Raw genomic sequence first — 18,179 nt, forward strand, 5'->3', positions numbered from 1 at the left:
TGCCAGAGGGAGGGGGGATTCTCTCACTGGGGGGTCGATGGAATGGCGGGAGAGGCCGGGGTCAGCAGGAGTCAGCTGGATTACGGGAGTGTCATGGGGGGAGCAAAATGGCTAGATGTGGATCTGGAGGGGGGAGGGGGGGGGAACAGGATTGCTGCTGCATTGGCCAAAGGGGAGCTGGAAGTAGGAGAGGTGGTCGGGGCGGGGGTCCGCCGCCTGGGGGACTGGAGGGTGCGGGAGGCGCGGGGACGTGGCTGGCCTAGAAAAGGAGATGGCTAGTCGGCAGGGGGTGGGGGGGGAAGAGTAGCCCCCCCCCCAATCCGGCTGATAACTTGGAATGTGAGAGGCCTGAACGGGCCGGTCAAGAGGACCCGGGTGTTCACTCACTTGAAGGGACTGAAGGCAGACGTGGTTATGCTCCAGGAGACACATTTCAAGGTGGCAGATCACGTTAGGCTGAGAAAGGGTTGGGTAGGGCAGGTATTCCATTCAGGGCTGGATGCGAAGAACAGAGGGGTTGCAATACTGGTGGGGAAGCGGGTATCGTTTGAGGCAATGAATATTGTAGTGGATAATGGAGGTCGATATGTGATGGTGAGCGGTAGGTTGCAGGGGGTTGCGGGTGGTACTGGTGAACGTATATGCCCCGAACTGGGACGATGCCGGATTTATGAAACGCATGCTGGGTCGGATTCCGGATCTGGAGGTAGGAAGCTTGATAATGGGGGGGACGGGACTTCAACACGGTGCTGGACCCAGCACTGGATCGCTCTAGGTCCAAGACGGGTAAGAGGCCGGCTGCGGCCAAGGTGTGCAGGGAGTTTATGGACCAGATGGGGGAGTGGATCCATGGAGGTTTGTAAGGCCGCTGGCCAGGGAATTTTCCTTCTTTTCCCACGTCCATATAGCTTACTACCGGATAGATTTTTTTCATTTTGAGTAGGGCGCTAATCCCGAAAGTGGAGGGAACGGAATATTCGGCCAGAGCCATCTCGGACCATGCCCCGCATTGGGTGGAGCTGGAGTTGGGGGAGGAGAGGAACCAGCGCCCACTGTGGCGCCTTGATGTGGAACTATTGGCGGATGAGGAGGTGTGCGGGTGGGTGCGGGGTGCATTGAAAGATATTTGGAGGCCAACGGCAACGGGGAGGTGCAGGTGGGGGTAGCCTGGGAGGCGCTGAAGGCGGTGGTCAGGGGAGAGCTAATCTCCATTAGGGCCCACAGGGAGAAGAGAGGGGAGAGGGAGAGGTTGGTGGGGGAGATTTTAAGGGTGGACAGGAGGTATGCAGAGGCCCCCGAGGAGGGGCTACTCGGGGAGCGACGGAACCTCCAGACGGAGTTCGACCTGTTGACCACAGGGAAAGCAGAGGCACAGTGGAGGAAAGCGCAGGGGGCGACGTATGAATGTGGGGAGAAGGCGAGTCGGATGCTGGCACACCAGCTTCGTAAGAGGGAGGCAGCGAGGGAGATTGGTGGAGTGAAGGATAGTGGGTGGAATACGGTGCGGAGTGCGGTGAGAATAAACAAGGTATTTAGGGACTTTATGGGGATCTGTACAGGTCTGAGTCCCCAGCGGGGGAGGAGGGGATGCGACGATTCTTAGATCAGCTGAGGTTCCCGAGGGCGGAGGAGGGGGTGGCTGGTTTGGGGGCGCCGATTGGGCTGGAGGAGCTGGTTAAAGGATTGGGGAGCATGCAGGCGGCAAAGGCCCCGGGGCCGGATGGGTTCCCGGTTGAATTCTACAGGAAATACGTGGACCTGCTGGGCCCATGCTAGTGAGGACTTTCAATAAGGCGAGGGAGGGGGGGACCTTGCCCTCGACAATGTTTTGGGCGCTGATCTCTTTGATCCTGAAGCGGGACAAGGATCCACTGCAATGTGAGTCGTATAGACCGATCTCGCTCCTCAATGTTGATGCTAAGTTGCTGGCAAAGGTGCTGGCTACGAGAATTGAGGACTGTGTCCCGGGGGTGATACATGAGGACCAGACGGGATTTGTGAAGGGTAGGCAATTAAACACAAATGTGCGGAGGCTCCTCAATGTGATTATGATGCCCCTGGTGGAGGGGGAAGCGGAGGTAGTGGCAGCTATGGACGGGGAGAAGGCCTTTGACCGGGTGGAGTGGGAGTATCTTTGGGAAGTGCTGCGGAGGTTTGGGTTCGGGGAGGGGTTCATCAGCTGGGTCAGGCTGCTATATAGAGCCTCGGGGGCGACTGTGGCTACGAATCGGCGGAGGTCAGAGTACTTTCGGCTGTACCGTGGGACGAGGCAGTGGTTCCCCCTCTCCCCCTTGTTGTTTGCACTGGCAATTGAGCCTCTGGCCATGGCACTAAGGGAGTCCAGGAAATGGAGGGGACTGGTCCGGGGGGGAGAGGAACACCGGGTGTCGTTGTATGCCGACGACCTGTTGCTGTATGTGGCAGATCCAGTGGAGGGGATGGAGCAGGTCATGCGGATCCTAAGGGAGTTTGGGGACTTTTCTGGGTATAAACTCATCGGAGGGAAAGTGTGCTCTTTGTGGTGCATTCAGGGGACCAGGGAAGGGGGATAGAGAGCTACCACTGAAGAGGGCGGAAAGGAGCTTTCGGTACCTAGGGATCCAAGTAGCTAGGAGTTGGGGGGGCCCTGCACAAGCTCAATTTGACGCGATTGGTGGAACAGATGGAGGAGGATTTTAAAAGATGGGATATGCTGCCACTCTCACTAGCGGGTAGGGTGCAGTCGGTCAAAATGACGGTCCTCCCGAGGTTTCTCTTTGTGTTCCAGTGCCTTCCCATTATGATCCCCAAGGCCTTTTTCAAACGGGTAGGTAGGAGCATCATGGGTTTCGTGTGGGCGAATAAGACCCCGAGGGTGAAGAGTGTGTTTCTGGAGCGTAGCAGGGACAGGGGGGGGCTGGCGCTGCCGGATTTGTGCGGCTATTATTGGGCAGACAATGTGGCGATGATCTGTAAGTGGGTAATGGAGGGAGAGGGGGCGGTGTGGAAGAGGTTAGAGATGGCGTCCTGTGTGGGCACGAGCCTGAGGGTGCTGGCGATGGCGCCGCTCTCGCCAACAAGGTACACCATGAGTCCGGTGGTGGCGGCGACGCTGAAGATCTGGGGGCAGTGGAGGCGACACAGGGGCGAGGTGGGAGCCTCGGTTTGGTCCCCGATTCGGGAGAATCATCGGTTCGTCCCGGGAAGGATGGATGGGGGGTTTCGGAGCTGGCATCGGGCAGGGATTAGAAGAATGGGGGACCTGTTCATAGATGGGACGTTTGCGAGCCTCGGGGCGCTGGAGGAGAAGTTTGGGTTACCCCCGGGAAACGCTTTCTGGTACATGCAAGTGAGGGCATTTGTGAGGCGGCAGGTGAAGGAATTCCCGCTGCTCCCGGCACAGGGGATTTAGGACAGGGTGATTTCGGGCGTATGGGTTGGAGAAGGCAAGGTTTCGCCGAGGAGCTGAAGGAAGAGGAGGAGGCATCAGTGGAGGAGTTAAAGGGCAAGTGGGAGGAGGAGCTTGGGGAGGAGATAGATGAGGGTCTGTGCACTGATGCCCTGAGTAGGGTTAATTCTTCCTCCTCCTGCGCCAGGCTCAGCCTAATACAGTTCAAAGTTACTCACAGAGCGCATATAACAGGGGCGAGGTTGAGTAGGTTCTTTGGGGTGGACGACAGATGTGGGAGGTGTTCGGGACGCAAAGGCCAGAATACCGGCCTCTTTCGCCTCCTGCACTCCCGGCTCATCCGTTTATTGAAGCCTGGCGAATCACATCCATATGTTCTGGTCGTGCCCGGCACTGAATGGGTTTTGGAGGGGTTTCACGAGGACTATGTCCAAGGTGGTGAAAGTCCAGGTCAAGCCGAACTGGGGGTTGGCATTATTTGGGGTAACGGATGAGCCGGGAGTGCAGGAGGCGAAAGAGGCCGGTATTCTGGCCTTTGCGTCCCTGATAGCCCGGCGGAGGATTTTGCTATTATGGAAAGATGCGAAGCCCCCAAGCGTGGAAGCCTGGATTAATGACATGGCAGGGTTCATCAAGCTGGAGAGGATAAAGTTTGCCTTGCGAGGGTCTGTGCAGGGGTTCCTCAGGCGGTGGCAACCATTCCTAGACTATCTCGCGGAGCGTTAGGAGGTCAGCAGCAGCAGCAACCCAGGGGAGGGGGGGGGGGGGGGGGGGGGGGAGTTTGGGGGGGGGGGCTTCCCTATTGGTGCTTTTGAATGTCATATGGGGGGTTATTGTATATGGGGGAAACTCAATGTATAATTTTTGATTGTTGTGTTTAGTGTTTCTTTCTTTTTGTTGTGGGGGGGCGGGGGTTGAAAATCTGTTGAAAAATTTGAATAAATATATTTTAAAAAAAACTTTGCATTTTTATTCTCTTTTGTCTGTGTTTATTGAATAACAGCTTCATCAGCGTTGGCTTGAACATGAGATTTGAATAATCCTCAATTTAGATTATGACATCCCTCTGTTCTACAGTATAATGCCCTAATGTTAAACTGAGAAGATGGGCCGTTAATGCTGAATTTGAATATTCAACAAAACGCCCTATCCTTCCTTCAATTCTTCAAGTCATTCAATCCCCGTTTAGCACTGAGGCCTTATGCACTGCTAAAAACTTATTTCAGATCCTTGTGAAGGGGAAGAATTTCATCCAAAGAACAGTACAGCACAGGAACAGGCTTTTTGGCCCTCCAAGCTTTCATCGATCAGATGTGCGTCTAAACTAAAACCTTCTGCACTTCCAATGTCCATATCCCTCTGTTCCCATCCTATTCATGTGTTTGTCAAAATACCTCTTAAACACGTCGCTATCGTATCTGCTTCCACCACCTACCCTGGCAATGCTTTCCAAGAACTCGCCATCCTCTGTGTAAACGATTTGCCTCGTACATCCCTAAACGTTCCGCCTCTCACTTTAAACCGAGGTTCCTTAGTAGTTGAAAAAGCGTCTGACTATCTACTCTGACATGCCACTCATAATTTTGTAAACCTCTATCAGGTCGCCTCTCAACCTCCGTCGTTCCGGTGAAAACAATCTCGAGTTTATCCAACCTTTCCTCATAGCCGATGCTCTCCAGACCAGGCAACATCCTAGTAAACCTCTCCAAAGCATCCACAGTGCGGCGATCAGAAATGTGCATAATATACCAAATCTGGTCTAACTAAGGTTCTTTTTTCAAATTAAAAAAAAAAAAAAAAAATAATAATTTAGAGTACCCAATAATTTTTTTTCCAATTATGGGGCAATTTAGCGTGGCCAATCCTACCCTGCACATCTTTTGGGTTGTGGGGGTGAGATCGATGCAGACATGGGGAGAATGTCCAAACTCCACACAGACAGTGACTCGGGCTGGGATCGAACCCAGGCCCTCGGCGCTGTGAGGCAGCATTGCTAACCACTCTGCCACCGTGCAGCACTCAGTCTAACTAAGGTTCTGACAGCTGGAGCATGACTTGCCAATTTTTAATCTCAATGCCCTGACTAACGAAGGCAAGCATGCCATATGCCTTCTTGACTACCTTATCTACCTGCGTTGCCACTTCCAGTGACCTGTGGCCCTGTACACCCAGATCACTCTGCCTGACAATACTCCTCAGGGTTCTGCCATTTACTGCAAAATTCCCACCTGTATTGGACCTTCCAAAGTGCATTGTCTCACATTTGTCCGGATTAAATTCCCATCTGCCATTTCTCCGCCCAAATCTCCAACCAATGTATATCTTGCTGTATCCTCTGACAATTCTCTTTACTAACTCAACTCCACCAATCCTTGTATTGTCCAAAAAGTTACTAATCAGACCAGCTACATTTTCCTCCGAATCATTTATATATACCATGAACAACAAAGACTCCAGCATGGATCCCTGCGGAACACCACTTGTCACTGCCTTCCATTCAGAAAAGCACCCTTCCACTACCACCCTCTATCTTCTATGTCTGAGGGACATGCAGGTCCTGAATTCTAATCAACTGACGTTTGAAAGATTCTGTATCCACCTTGCCAGCTCACCTCTGATCCTGTGTGCTTTCACTTTTTGTACCAGTTTGCCATGAGAAACCTTGTCAAAGGCTTTCCTGAAGTCCATGTAGACAACATCCATTGCCCTTCCTTTATCGACCATCTTCGTCACTCCCTCAAAAACCTCGATCATATTAGTGAGCCACGACCTCCCCTTCACAAAACCAAGCTGCGTATTGCTAAAAAGTCCATTTGTTTGTTTGTTTCCAAATGTCAGTAAATCCTGTCCCTAAGAATCTTTCCAATAATTTCCCTGCCACTGACACAAGGCTCACTGGTTTATAATTTCCTGGATTATCCCTGCTACCCTTCTTAAACAACGGACCGACATTGGCAATTCTCCAGTCTTTTGGGGCCTCAACCTGTAGCCAATGAGGATACAAAGCTTTCTACCAAGGCACCAGCAATTTCCTCCCTTGCCTTCCTCAGAATTCTGAGGTCGATCCCATCAGGCCCTGGGGACATATCTACATCAATGCTTTTTAAGACGTCCAACATCACCCCCTTTTTGTTATCACCATGACCCAGAATATCTACATACCCTTCCCAAGACTCATCATCTACCAAGTCCTTCTTGGTAGTGATGAGTGATGAGTACTCATTTAGTACCTCACCCATTTCCTCTGGCTCCATGCGTAGATTCTCTCCTCTGTCCTTGAGTAGGTCAACACTTTCCCTGGGCACCCTCTTGCTCTTTACTTGCATATAAAATGCCTTGGGATTCTCCTTAATCCTGTTTGCCAAGGACGTTTCATGATCCTTTTAGCCCTCCTAACTCTTTGCTTAAGTTCCTTCCTAATTTATATTCTTCCAGGGATCTGTGTGTTCTCAACCTTCTAGACCGTACATTTTTTTTTTGACTGTGTCTCACAATATTCCTTGTTATCCAAGATTCTCGAAACTTGCCATATTTAGCCTTCATCATGGGAACATGCCGGTCCTGAATTCTAACCAACTGACGTTTGAAAGATTCTCGCATGTCAGATGTTGATTTACATTGAAACAGCTGCCCTCAATCAAGATTCTTCAGATCCTGCCTAATATTGTTGTAATTAGCTTTCCCCCAATTAGCACTTTCACCCGAGGACTACTCTTATTCCTATCCACGAGTATCTTAAACGTTATGGAAGTATGGTCACTTTTCCTGAAATGCTTCCATACTGAAACTTTGATCACCTGGTCAGACTCATTCCCCCAAACCAGGTCTGTTATGGTCCCTTTTCTAGTTGGACTATTTACATATTATTTCAAGAAACCCTTCTTACAAATTCTACCCCTCCAAGCTTCTAGCACTAAGTGAGTCCCTGTCAATATAGGGGAAGTTAAAATCACCCACCACAACAACCCTGTTCCTTTTACATCTTTCCGAAATCTGTCTACATACCTGCTCTATCTCCTGCTGGCTGTTCTGTCCACATATCTCCCGCTGGCTGTTGGTAAGTTAGGTATGTTACAAACCCCAACATTGTGATTGCACCCTTCCTGAGCTTTATCCTGTGATTGCCTCGCTGCATCAGCCCTCTGATTTGTCCTCCCTCCGTACAGCTGTCATATTCTCCTCAACCAATAATGCAACTCCCCCACCCCTTTTACATACCCCTCTATCCCACCTGAGGCATTTAAATCCTAGAACGCTGAGCTGCCAATCCTGTCCCTCCCTTAACCAAGTCTCAATAATAGCAACAACATCATAGTTCCAAGTACTAATCCAAGCTTTAAGTTCATCTGCATTACCTGTTATACTTCTTGCATTGAAACAAATGCACTTCAGACCCCCAGTCCTGCTGTGTTCAGCAACATCTCCCTGCCTGCTTTTCTTCTTAGTCTTACTGGCCTTTAATCTCCCTCAGTTATCTCGCCTGCTGACCTACTGCTCTGGTCCCCACTCTCCTGCCACACTAGTTTAAACCCTCCCAAGTGACGCTAGCAGACCTCTCTGCCCGGATATTGGTGTCCCTCTAGTTTAAGCACAACCTGCCTTTCTTGTACAGGTTGAAGAGATCCCAGTTATCTAGATATCTGAAATACTCCTTCCTATACCAGCTCTTTAGCCGCATGTTTAGCTACACTATCTTCCCATTCCTAGTTCCACTGGCACAGTGAGTAATCTGAGATCACAACCCTAGAGGTCCTTTTTTAAAAATTTACCACCTAACTACCCTGCAGGACCTCATCACTCTTCCTGCATATGCTGTTGGTACCAATATGTACCATGACCTCTGGCTGTTCACCTTGCCCCTTCAGAATGTCCTGTGCCTGTGCTGGGACATCCTTGACCCTGGCACCAGGGAGGCAACATGGCATCCTGGAGTCTCTTTCACAGTCACAGAAACACCTATCCGTGCCCCTGACTACAGAGCCCCCTATAACTACAGCTCTTCTACGCTTTTACCCTCCCTGCTGAACAGCAGAGCCTGCTGTGGAGCCACCGCTCTGGCTGCTGCTGTTGTTTTCCCCTAATAGGCCACCCCCCCAACAGTATCCAAAACGGATTGTTGGTAGCCTTGGCTGAATTTGAATAAATGCAGTCTCCATGAATAGAAGATTTGTGAGACAACTTGCTACAACTCCCGGTTCCATTTATTTGATTGAAATTCGAGAATCTGTTGATATGGATGTCAGGAGATCAAAATGTTGTTGTAAAATTGAGTGATTGTGACAGTGTGCTTTTATTGTAGTGAAGTCAAGCACGTTTTGGGAGAAAAGGATCAGAAAACCTTTTTTGGAATCTAAGGATATTATTTAATTTGTTTAAATATTCCAGATCGATCTGCAGATTCATAATAATGAGCAAGAATTATTTTTGTCAAAACAACTGCCAGTTGTTACCAATGGAGAGGATTAGTACACGTTAAGCACCAAATGCGAGAATATTTTATTAGCATTGTACATGTTACCCCCAAATTCTGTTTGCATAAATGAGAATTAAAGACTATTCATGTGAACATATAGAAATAGATGTTATTCGTGCTTTTCATATTTATTGCGGGCAATCTGAGATTTGGAAATGCCATGAAGCTTGTCCAGATTTTTGTAGAGCTTCAACTTGGTACATTTTTTATCCTTTCATGGGATTTGATTTGATTTATTTTATTTGATTTATTATTGTCATATGTATTAGTATACAGTGAAAGTATAGAATGTTTCTTGCATGCTATACAGACAATGCATACCGTACTTGGGGAAGGAAGGAGAGACTACAGAATGTAATGTTACAGTCATAGATAGGGTGAAGAGAAAAGATCAACTAGGATGTAGAGAAAGGATGTGAGCGTCACTGGCTTTTGCCCATCCCTAATTGTCCTTGAACTGAGGACACTTAAGAGTTAATCACCTTGGCCTTATGTAGGCCACACCAGGTAAAGACAGCAGATTTCCTTCCCTAAAGGACATTACAGAACCAGAATGATTCTTGGATCAATCAATCAAAGGTTTCATGGTCGTTACCACACTTTTTATTCCAGAATTTTAATGAATTTAAATTTCAACTTCTGAGGTGGTGGGATTGAATCCAGGTCCCTAGAGCATTATCCTGGGTCTCTGGATTGCTAGTCCAGTGACAATACCACTACCGCCTTCCCATAGTGTTCCTCTGTTAAATAACTTCTTGCACGACTCACTTTGTTATGTTATAGAGCAAGCATAATATTGTTCTTATTCATTGCAAACTAATATTGTATTTCTGTTTGAATTTTCAGTTGATTTATGATAGCTTTGCTCAGTTCTTAGTTGAACATAAAGGCTATGATCGGGAACTCATGAGCGTGACTCCTGATTGTTGGGATTTTTGGTGAGTCCATTTTTAAAAAATGTTTCTTGTTCCAAAAATTGGTATTTGCCTTTCAAATGTTTTAATATTAATGTTTGAAAAACAAGACCCAGTTCGACTTTTCTCCCCTTGCCTTTCACCTCAACAATCCTTTGTGCTGTAAATTGCTGGAAGTAAGTGCAAGCTGATAAAACAGTGGCAAGATCAGCAGGGTATCTGGAACCTTCATTAACAATGGTAGAAATAGACTTTCTCTTTAACCAGTCGAGGGAAAGAAACAGAAGCAGGAAGAAGGAAGCAGGAGATGCACCTTAGAGTAGCTGACCAGATTAGGTTGGGGAAAGCCTGGGTCAGTCAGGTCTTTCACTCGGGACTAGATTCAAAGACTAGAGGGGTCGCGATCCTGATCAATAAGCGGGTGGTGTTTGAGGTTGGTAAAATAGTCTCGCATGTGGGAGGTCGGTACATTATGGTCAGTGGGAAACTGGAGGGGGTACAGGTGGTATTAGTAAATGTGTATGCGACAAATTGGGATGATGTGGCGTTCATAAAGAGAATGCTGCGGAAGATACCGGACCTGGACTCGCACAAGTTGGTCATGGGAGGGGACTTGAAACCAGTTATTGACCCTGGTTTAGACCTGTCAAGCTCCAAAACTGGCAGGGTGCCAGCAATGGCAAAGGAACTAAAAGGGTTCATGGAACAGATTGAGTGGGGGGGGGGGGGGGGAGATCCATGGAGATTTGGGCAGCTGAGGGTGAAGGAGTTCTCCTACTCACACGTGCATAAAGTGTATTCCCAGATTGATTTCTTTATTCTGAGCAGGGCTTTACTTAGGAAGTATGCGGTGACCCCATAGGCAGGGCTTTTAAGGGAACGGCGGAGGCTACAGGCGGAGTTCGTCTTGTTAACCACAGGGAGGGTGGTGGAGCAGCTGAGAAAGGCGAGGGGGGGCGATCTATGAGCATGGAGAAAAGGTTAGCAGAATTCTTGCACAGCAGCTTAGAAAGAAGGAGGCAGCCAGGGAGATAGGGAAAGTAAAGGATGGAGATGAGAACCTGGTAGGAGATTTAGCAGTGGTAAATAAACGCGTTTAGGGATTTTTACAGTAGGCAGTATGGGTCGGAAGCCCCCAATGGGGCCAGAGGGGATGAGGCACTCCATAGGGGGGGCTGAATTTCCCGAAGGTGGACGGGGAGCTGGTAGAAGATTTGGGGGCCCCGATCGGGTTGGAAGATATAGTGGCGGGTCTGAAGGCCATGCAGTCGGATAAAGCCCCGGGCCAGACGGGTACCCAGTGGAGTTCTATAAAACGTTTTCTGGGATATTGAGACTATTGTTGATGAGGATGTTCAATGGAGCAAGGGAGAGAGGGGCTGCCCCCAATGATGTCACAGGCCACGATTTCGCTGATCCTGAAGTGGGACAAAAACCCGGAGCTGTGTGGGTCCTACAGGCCGATATCCCTGTTGAATGTGGACACCAAACTGTAGTCCAAAATTATGTCCTCCAGGATTGAGGATTGTGTTCTGGACGTTATTGGGGAAGACCAGGCGGGGTTCGTTAAGGGTAGGCAGTTGGTGGCCAATATAAGAAGGCTACTAAACATGATCATGATGCCCCCGGAAGGTAGGGAGGTGGAGGTAGTGGTCGCAATGGACGCAGAGAAGGCTTTTGATCGGGTAGAATGGGAATATCTGTGGGAGGTACTGGGACGGTTAGGATTTGGGCTTTATTGACTGGGTCAGGTTGCTGTATCAGGCTCCTGTGGCAAGCGTACGGACGAATAGGATAACATCGTACTATAGACTGCACCGGTGACGAGACAAGGGTGCCCCCTCTCCCCACTGTTGTTCGCGCGAGCTATAGAACCGCTGGCAATTGCTCTGCGAGCTTCAAGGGACTGGTCCTTGACATTTATAAGGAGCTTATGGGGTCAGGAGATACAGACCGAAGAGCTGAAGCGCAAGGGGGATGGGGGGAGCACAGAGTCTCGCTTTATGCAGACTACCTGCTTCTGTGTGTATCGGACCCAATAGAGGGGTGAAAGAAATCATGAGGATTCTAGGGGAATTTGGCTGGTTTTTGGGGTATAAGCTAAAAATGGGGAAAAGTGAGATGTTTCCGGTCCGGCGAGGGGACGGGAGAGGCGATTGGGGGAACTGCTGTTTAGATTAGTAGGGGGAAGCTTTAGGTATCTCGGCAAACAGGTGGCGCGGGAATGGGACTGGCTGCATAAATTAAATCTGGCCCAACTAGTAGGCCAAATGAAGGACGATTTTCAGCGATGGGACGCGCTTCCATTGTCACTGGCTGGGTGGGTACAGACAGTGAAGATGACGTTCCTCTCGAGATTTCTGTTTGTATTTCAGTGTCTCACCATTTTTATTCCGCGGTCCTTTTTTAAACGGGTCAACAAAGTGATTATTGGCTTGGTCTGGGCGGGCAAGACCCCGCGAGTAAGGAAGGTAATGCTTGCGCGGAGTCGGGGAGAGGGCGGGCTGGGGCTGCCAAATTTTAGTAACTATTACTGGGCGGCGAATATAGCTATGATCAGGAAGTGGGTGGTGAGGGGAGGGCCGACATGGGAGCGTATCGAGACGGCTTCAGACAAGGGCACCAGTCTGGGGGCATTGGTAACTGCGCCTCTGCCGTTCCCGCCGGCACGGTTCTCCACCAGCCCCGTGGTGGTGGCGGTCCTGAGAGTCTGGGGGCAATGGAGGAGACATGTGGGAGCAGATGGAGCGTTGGTCTGGTCCCCAATCTGCAATAATCAAAGGTTTGCCCCGGGAAGTATGGATGGGGGTTCCGGATGTGGCAGAGAGCAGGAATTGAGAGGATGGGAGATACGTTTATAGAGGGGAGCTTTCCGGGTATGAGGGTGCTGGAGGAGAAGTTTGGGTTGGCTATGGGAAACAAATTCAGGTACCTGCAGGTGTGGGACTTCCCACGCAGACAGGTGTCAACCGTCCCGCTCCTACCACCAAGGGGGATTCAGGCCAGGGTAGTTTCCAGCGGATGGGTGGGAGAGGGGAGCATCTCTTTTTTTAAAAAATACTTTATTGAAAATTTTTGGTCAACCATCACAGTACATTGTGTATCCTTCACACAATAATATAACAGTATAAATAACAATGACCTGTTTTATAAACAAAGAATAAATAATATATAACAAAATCTGAAACTAAATGGCAACTGCCTTGTCTCAGATAAACACTCTCCAAAAATATGATTTAACAGTCCAATATACAATTATTTATAGCAACGACCTATACATATTATATATTATACATATATATTAATAACCCTGAGACTCCTTCTGGTTCTTCCCCCCCCCCCCCCCCCCCCCGGCTGCTGCTGCTGCCTTCTTCTTTTCCATTCCCTCTATTTTTCTGTGAGGTATTCGACGAACGGTTGCCACCGCCTGGTGAACCCTTGAGCCGATCCCTTTAGGACGAACTTAATCCGTTCCAGCTTTATAAACCCTGCCATGTCATTTATCCAGGTCTCCACCCCCGGGGGCTTGGCTTCCTTCCACATCAACAGTATCCTGCGCCGGGCTACTAGGGACGCAAAGGCCAAAACATCGGCCTCTCTCGCCTCCTGCACTCCCGGCTCTTGTGCAACGCCAAATATAGCCAACCCCCAGCTTGGTTCGACCTGGACCCCCACTACTTTCGAAAGCACCTTTGTCACCCCCACCCAGAACCCCTGTAGTGCCGGTCATGACCAGAACATGTGGGTGTGATTCACTGGGCTTCTCGAGCATCTCGCACACCTATCCTCTACCCCCAAAAATTTACTGAGCCGTGCTCCAGTCATATGTGCCCTGTGTAACACCTTAAATTGAATCAGGCTTAGCCTGGCACACGAGGACGATGAGTTTACCCTACTTAGGGCATCCGCCCACAGCCCCTCCTCAATCTCCTCCCGCAGCTCTTCTTCCCATTTCCCTTTCAGCTCATCTACCATAATCTCCCCCTCGTCCCTCATTTCCCTATATATATCTGACACCTTACCGTCCCCCACCCATGTCTTTGAGATTACTCTGTCCTGCACCTCATGCGTAGGGAGCTGCGGGAATTCCCTCACCTGCTGCCTCGCAAAAGCCCTCAGTTGCATATATCGGAATGCATTCCCTTGGGGCAACCCATATTTCTTGGTCAGCGCTCCCAGACTTGCGAACTTCCCATCTACAATCAGATCTTGCAGTTGCGTTACTCCTGCTCTTTGCCATATTCCAAATCCCCCATCCATTCTCCCCGGGGCAAACCTGTGGTTATTTCTTATCGGGGACCCCACCAAGGCTCCCGTCTTTCCCCTATGCCGTCTCCACTGTCCCCAAATTTTCAAAGTCGCCACCACCACCGGGCTTGTGGTGTATTTCTTCGGTGAGAACGGCAATGGGGCCGTCACCATAGCTTGTAGGCTAGTCCCCCGACAGGACGCCCTCTCCAATCTCTTCCACGCCGCTCCCTCCTCTCCTCCCATCCACTTACTCACCATTGAGATATTGGTGGCCCAGTAGTACTCACTTAGGCTCGGTAGTGCCAGCCCCCCTATCCCTACTACGCTATAAGAATCCCTTCCTCACTCTCGGGGTCTTCCCGGCCCACACAAAACTCATGATACTCTTTTCGATCCTTTTGAAAAAAGCCTTCGTGATCACCACCGGGAGGCACTGAAACACAAAGAGGAATCTCGGGAGGACTACCATTTTAACCGCCTGCACCCTCCCTGCCAGTGACAGGGATACCATGTCCCATCTCTTGAAGTCCTCCTCCATTTGTTCCACCAATCGCGTTAAATTTAACCTATGCAATGTACCCCAATTCTTAGCTATCTGGATCCCCAAGTACCGGAAGTCCCTTGCTACCTTCCTCAGCGGAAAGTCCTCTATTTCTCTGCTCTGCTCCCCTGGATGCACCACAAACAACTCACTTTTCCCCATGTTCAGTTTATATCCTGAGAATTCTCCAAACTCCCGAAGTGTCCGCATTATCTCTGGCATCCCCTCCGCCGGGTCCGCTACATATAACAACAAATCATCCGCATACAGAGATACCCGGTGTTCTTCTCCTCCTCTAAGTATTCCCCTCCACTTCTTGGAACCCCTCAATGCTATTGCCAGGGGCTCAATCGCCAGTGCAAACAGTAATGGGGACAGAGGGCATCCCTGCCTTGTCCCTCTATGGAGCCGAAAGTATGCAGATCCCTGTCCATTTGTGACCACACTCGCCACTGGGGCCCTATACAACAGCTGCACCTATCCAACATACTCATCTCCAAAACCAAATCTCCTCAGCACCTCCCACAAATAATCCCACTCCACTCTATCAAATGCTTTCTCGGCATCCATCGCCACCACTATCTCCGCTTCCCCCTCTGGTGGGGGCATCATCATTACCCCTAGCAGCCTCCGTATATTCGTATTCAGCTGTCTCCCCTTCACAAACCCGGTTTGGTCCTCATGGACCACCCTTGGGACACAATCCTCTATCCTCATTGCCATTACCTTGGCCAGAATCTTAGCGTCTACATTTAGGAGGGAAATAGGTCTATAGGACCCGCATTGCAGCGGGTCCTTTTCCTTCTTTAGGAGAAGCGATATCGTTGCCTCAGCCATAGTCGGGGGCAGCTGTCCCCTTTCCTTTGCCTCATTAAAGGTCCTCATCAGTAGCGGGGCGAGCAAGTCCACATATTTCCTGTAAAATTCAACTGGGAATACATCCGGTCCCGGAGCCTTCCCCGCCTGCATGCTCCTAATTCCTTTCACTACTTCCTCTATTTCAATCTGTGATCCCAGTCCCACCCTTTCCTGCTCCTCCACCTTGGGAAATTCCAGCCGGTCCATAAAGCCCATCATTCTCTCCCTCCCATCTGGGGGTTGAGCATCATATAATTTTTTATAAAATGTCTTGAACACTCCATTCACTCTCTCCGCTCCCCGCTCCATCTCTCCTTCCTCATCCCTCACTCCCCCTATTTCCCTCGCTGCTCCCCTCTTCCTCAATTGGTGGGCCAGCAACCTGCTCGCCTTCTCCCCATATTCGTACTGTACACCCTGTGCCTTCCTCCACTGTGCCTCTGCAGTACCCGTTGTCAGCAAGTCAAATTCTACGTGTAGCCTTTGCCTTTCCCTGTACAGTCCCTCCTCCGGTGCCTCCGCATATTGCCTGTCCACCCTCAAGTTCTTGCAGCAACCGCTCCCGTTCCCTACTCTCCTGCTTTCCTTTATGTGCCCTTATTGATATCAGCTCCCCTCTAACCACTGCTTTCAGCGCCTCCCAGACCACTCGCACCTGGACCTCCCCATTATCATTGAGTTCCAAATACTTTTCAATGCACCCCCTCACCCTTAGACACACCCCCTCATCTGCCATTAGTCCCATGTCCATTCTCCAGGGTGGGCGCCCTTCTGTTTCCTCCCCTATCTCCAAGTCCACCCAATGTGGAGCGTGATCCGAAATGGCTATAGCCGTATACTCCGTTCCCCTCACCTTCGGGATCAACGCCCTTCCCAAAACAAAAAAGTCTATTCGCGAATAGACTTTGTGGACATAGGAGAAAAACAAAAACTCCTTACTCTTAGGTCTGCTAAATCTCCACGGGTCTACTCCCATCTGCTCCATAAAATCTTTAAGCACCTTGGCTGCTGCCGGCCTCCTTCCAGTCCTGGACCTCGACCTGTCCAGCCCTGGTTCCAACACCGTATTGAAATCTCCCCTCAATTACCAACTTTCCCACCTCTAGGTCCGGGATGCGTCCTAGCATACGCCTCATAAAATTGGCATCATCCCAGTTCGGGGCATATACGTTTACCAAAACCACCTTCTCCCCCTGTAGTTTGCCACTCACCATCACGTATCTGCCCCCACTATCCGCCACTATAGTCTTTGCCCCAAACATTACCCGCTTCCCCACTAATATAGCCACCCCCCTGTTTTTCGCATCTAGCCCCGAATGGAACACCTGCCCCACCCAACCTTTGCGTAGTCTCACCTGGTCTATCAGTTTCAAGTGCGTTTCCTGTAACATTACCACGACTGCCTTAAGTTTCTTAAGGTGTGCGAGTACCCGTGCCCTCTTTATCGGCCCGTTCAGCCCTCTCACATTCCACGTGATCAGCCGGGTTGGAGGGCTTTTTACCCCCCCCCCCTTGTCGATTAGCCATCCCCTTTTTCCAGCTCCTCACCCGGTTCCCACGCAGCTGTGACCCCCCCAGGCGGTGCCCCCCTGCCCATCCACCCCATACCAGCTCCCCCCTCTCCCCAGCAGCAGCAGCCCAATAATTCCCCCCTCCCACCCCCCCCCCCCCCCCCCGCTAGATCCCCCACTAGCGTAGTTACACCCCCCATGTTGCTCCTAGAAGTCAGCAAACTCTGGCCGACCTCGGCTTCCCCCCGTGACCTCGGCTCGCACCGTGCGACGCCCCCTCCTTCCTGCTTCCCTATTCCCGCCATGATTATCACAGCGCGGGAGTCGAGCCCGCGTTTCCCCCTTGGCCCTGCCCCCAATGGCCAACGCCCCATCTGTTCCACCTCCTTTCCTCCCCCCACCACCTGTGGAAGAGAGAAAAGTTACCACATCGCAGGATTAGTAACATAAAACTCCTCTTTCCCCCCCTTTTTGCCCCCCTCTTCGCCTCCCATACTCGCCCCACCACTTTGTTTCAAACGTTCTTTTTTTAATAACCCGCTCATTCCAATTTTTCTTCCACGATAAAAGTCCATGCCTCATCCGCCGTCTCAAAGTAGTGGTGCCTCCCTTGATATGTGACCCACAGTCTTGCTGGCTGCAGCATTCCGAATTTTATCATCTTTTTGTGAAGCACCGCCTTGGCCCGATTAAAGCTCGCCCTCCTTCTCGCCACCTCCGCACTCCAGTCTTGGTATACGCGGATCACCGCGTTCTCCCACTTACTGCTCCGAGTTTTCTTTGCCCATCTAAGGACCATCTCTCTGTCCTTAAAACGGAGGAATCTCACCACTATGGCTCTAGGAATTTCTCCTGCTCTCGGTCCTCGCGCCACTCGGTATGCTCCCTCCACCTCCAGCGGACCCGCCGGGGCCTCCGCTCCCATTAACAAGTGCAGCATCGTGCTCACATATGCCCCGACGTCCGCTCCCTCCGCACCTTCAGGAAGACCAAGAATCCTTAGGTTGTTCCTCCTTGCATTGTTCTCCAGCGCCTCTAGCCTTTCCACACATCGTTTATGGTGTGCCTCGTGCATCTCCGTCTTCACCATCAGGCCCTGTATGTCGTCCTCATTCTCGGCAGCCTTTGCCTTCACGACCCAAAGCTCCCGCTCCTGGGTCTTTTGCTCCTCCTTTAGCCCTTCGATCGCCTGTAATATCGGGGCCAACAGCTCCTTCTTCAATTCCTTTTTGAATTCTTCCAC

At 50.4% G+C, this 18,179-nt stretch overlaps 1 protein-coding gene across 2 annotated transcripts in view; it reads left to right on the top strand.

The window, feature by feature from the left end:
* nt5dc1 (5'-nucleotidase domain containing 1) overlaps positions 1-18,179 on the top strand; it is a 764,356-nt gene that overhangs the window by 11,217 nt on the left and 734,960 nt on the right. For both annotated transcript variants that reach the window (XM_072499430.1, XM_072499431.1), the window contains exon 2: positions 9,708-9,799. In XM_072499430.1, coding sequence (XP_072355531.1) covers positions 9,708-9,799 — 92 coding nt within the window. The remainder of the gene's footprint in view (positions 1-9,707; positions 9,800-18,179) is intronic.

The sequence above is a fragment of the Scyliorhinus torazame genome, chromosome 4 (genome assembly GCF_047496885.1).
Source record: "Scyliorhinus torazame isolate Kashiwa2021f chromosome 4, sScyTor2.1, whole genome shotgun sequence".
Taxonomy (NCBI): domain Eukaryota; kingdom Metazoa; phylum Chordata; class Chondrichthyes; order Carcharhiniformes; family Scyliorhinidae; genus Scyliorhinus; species Scyliorhinus torazame.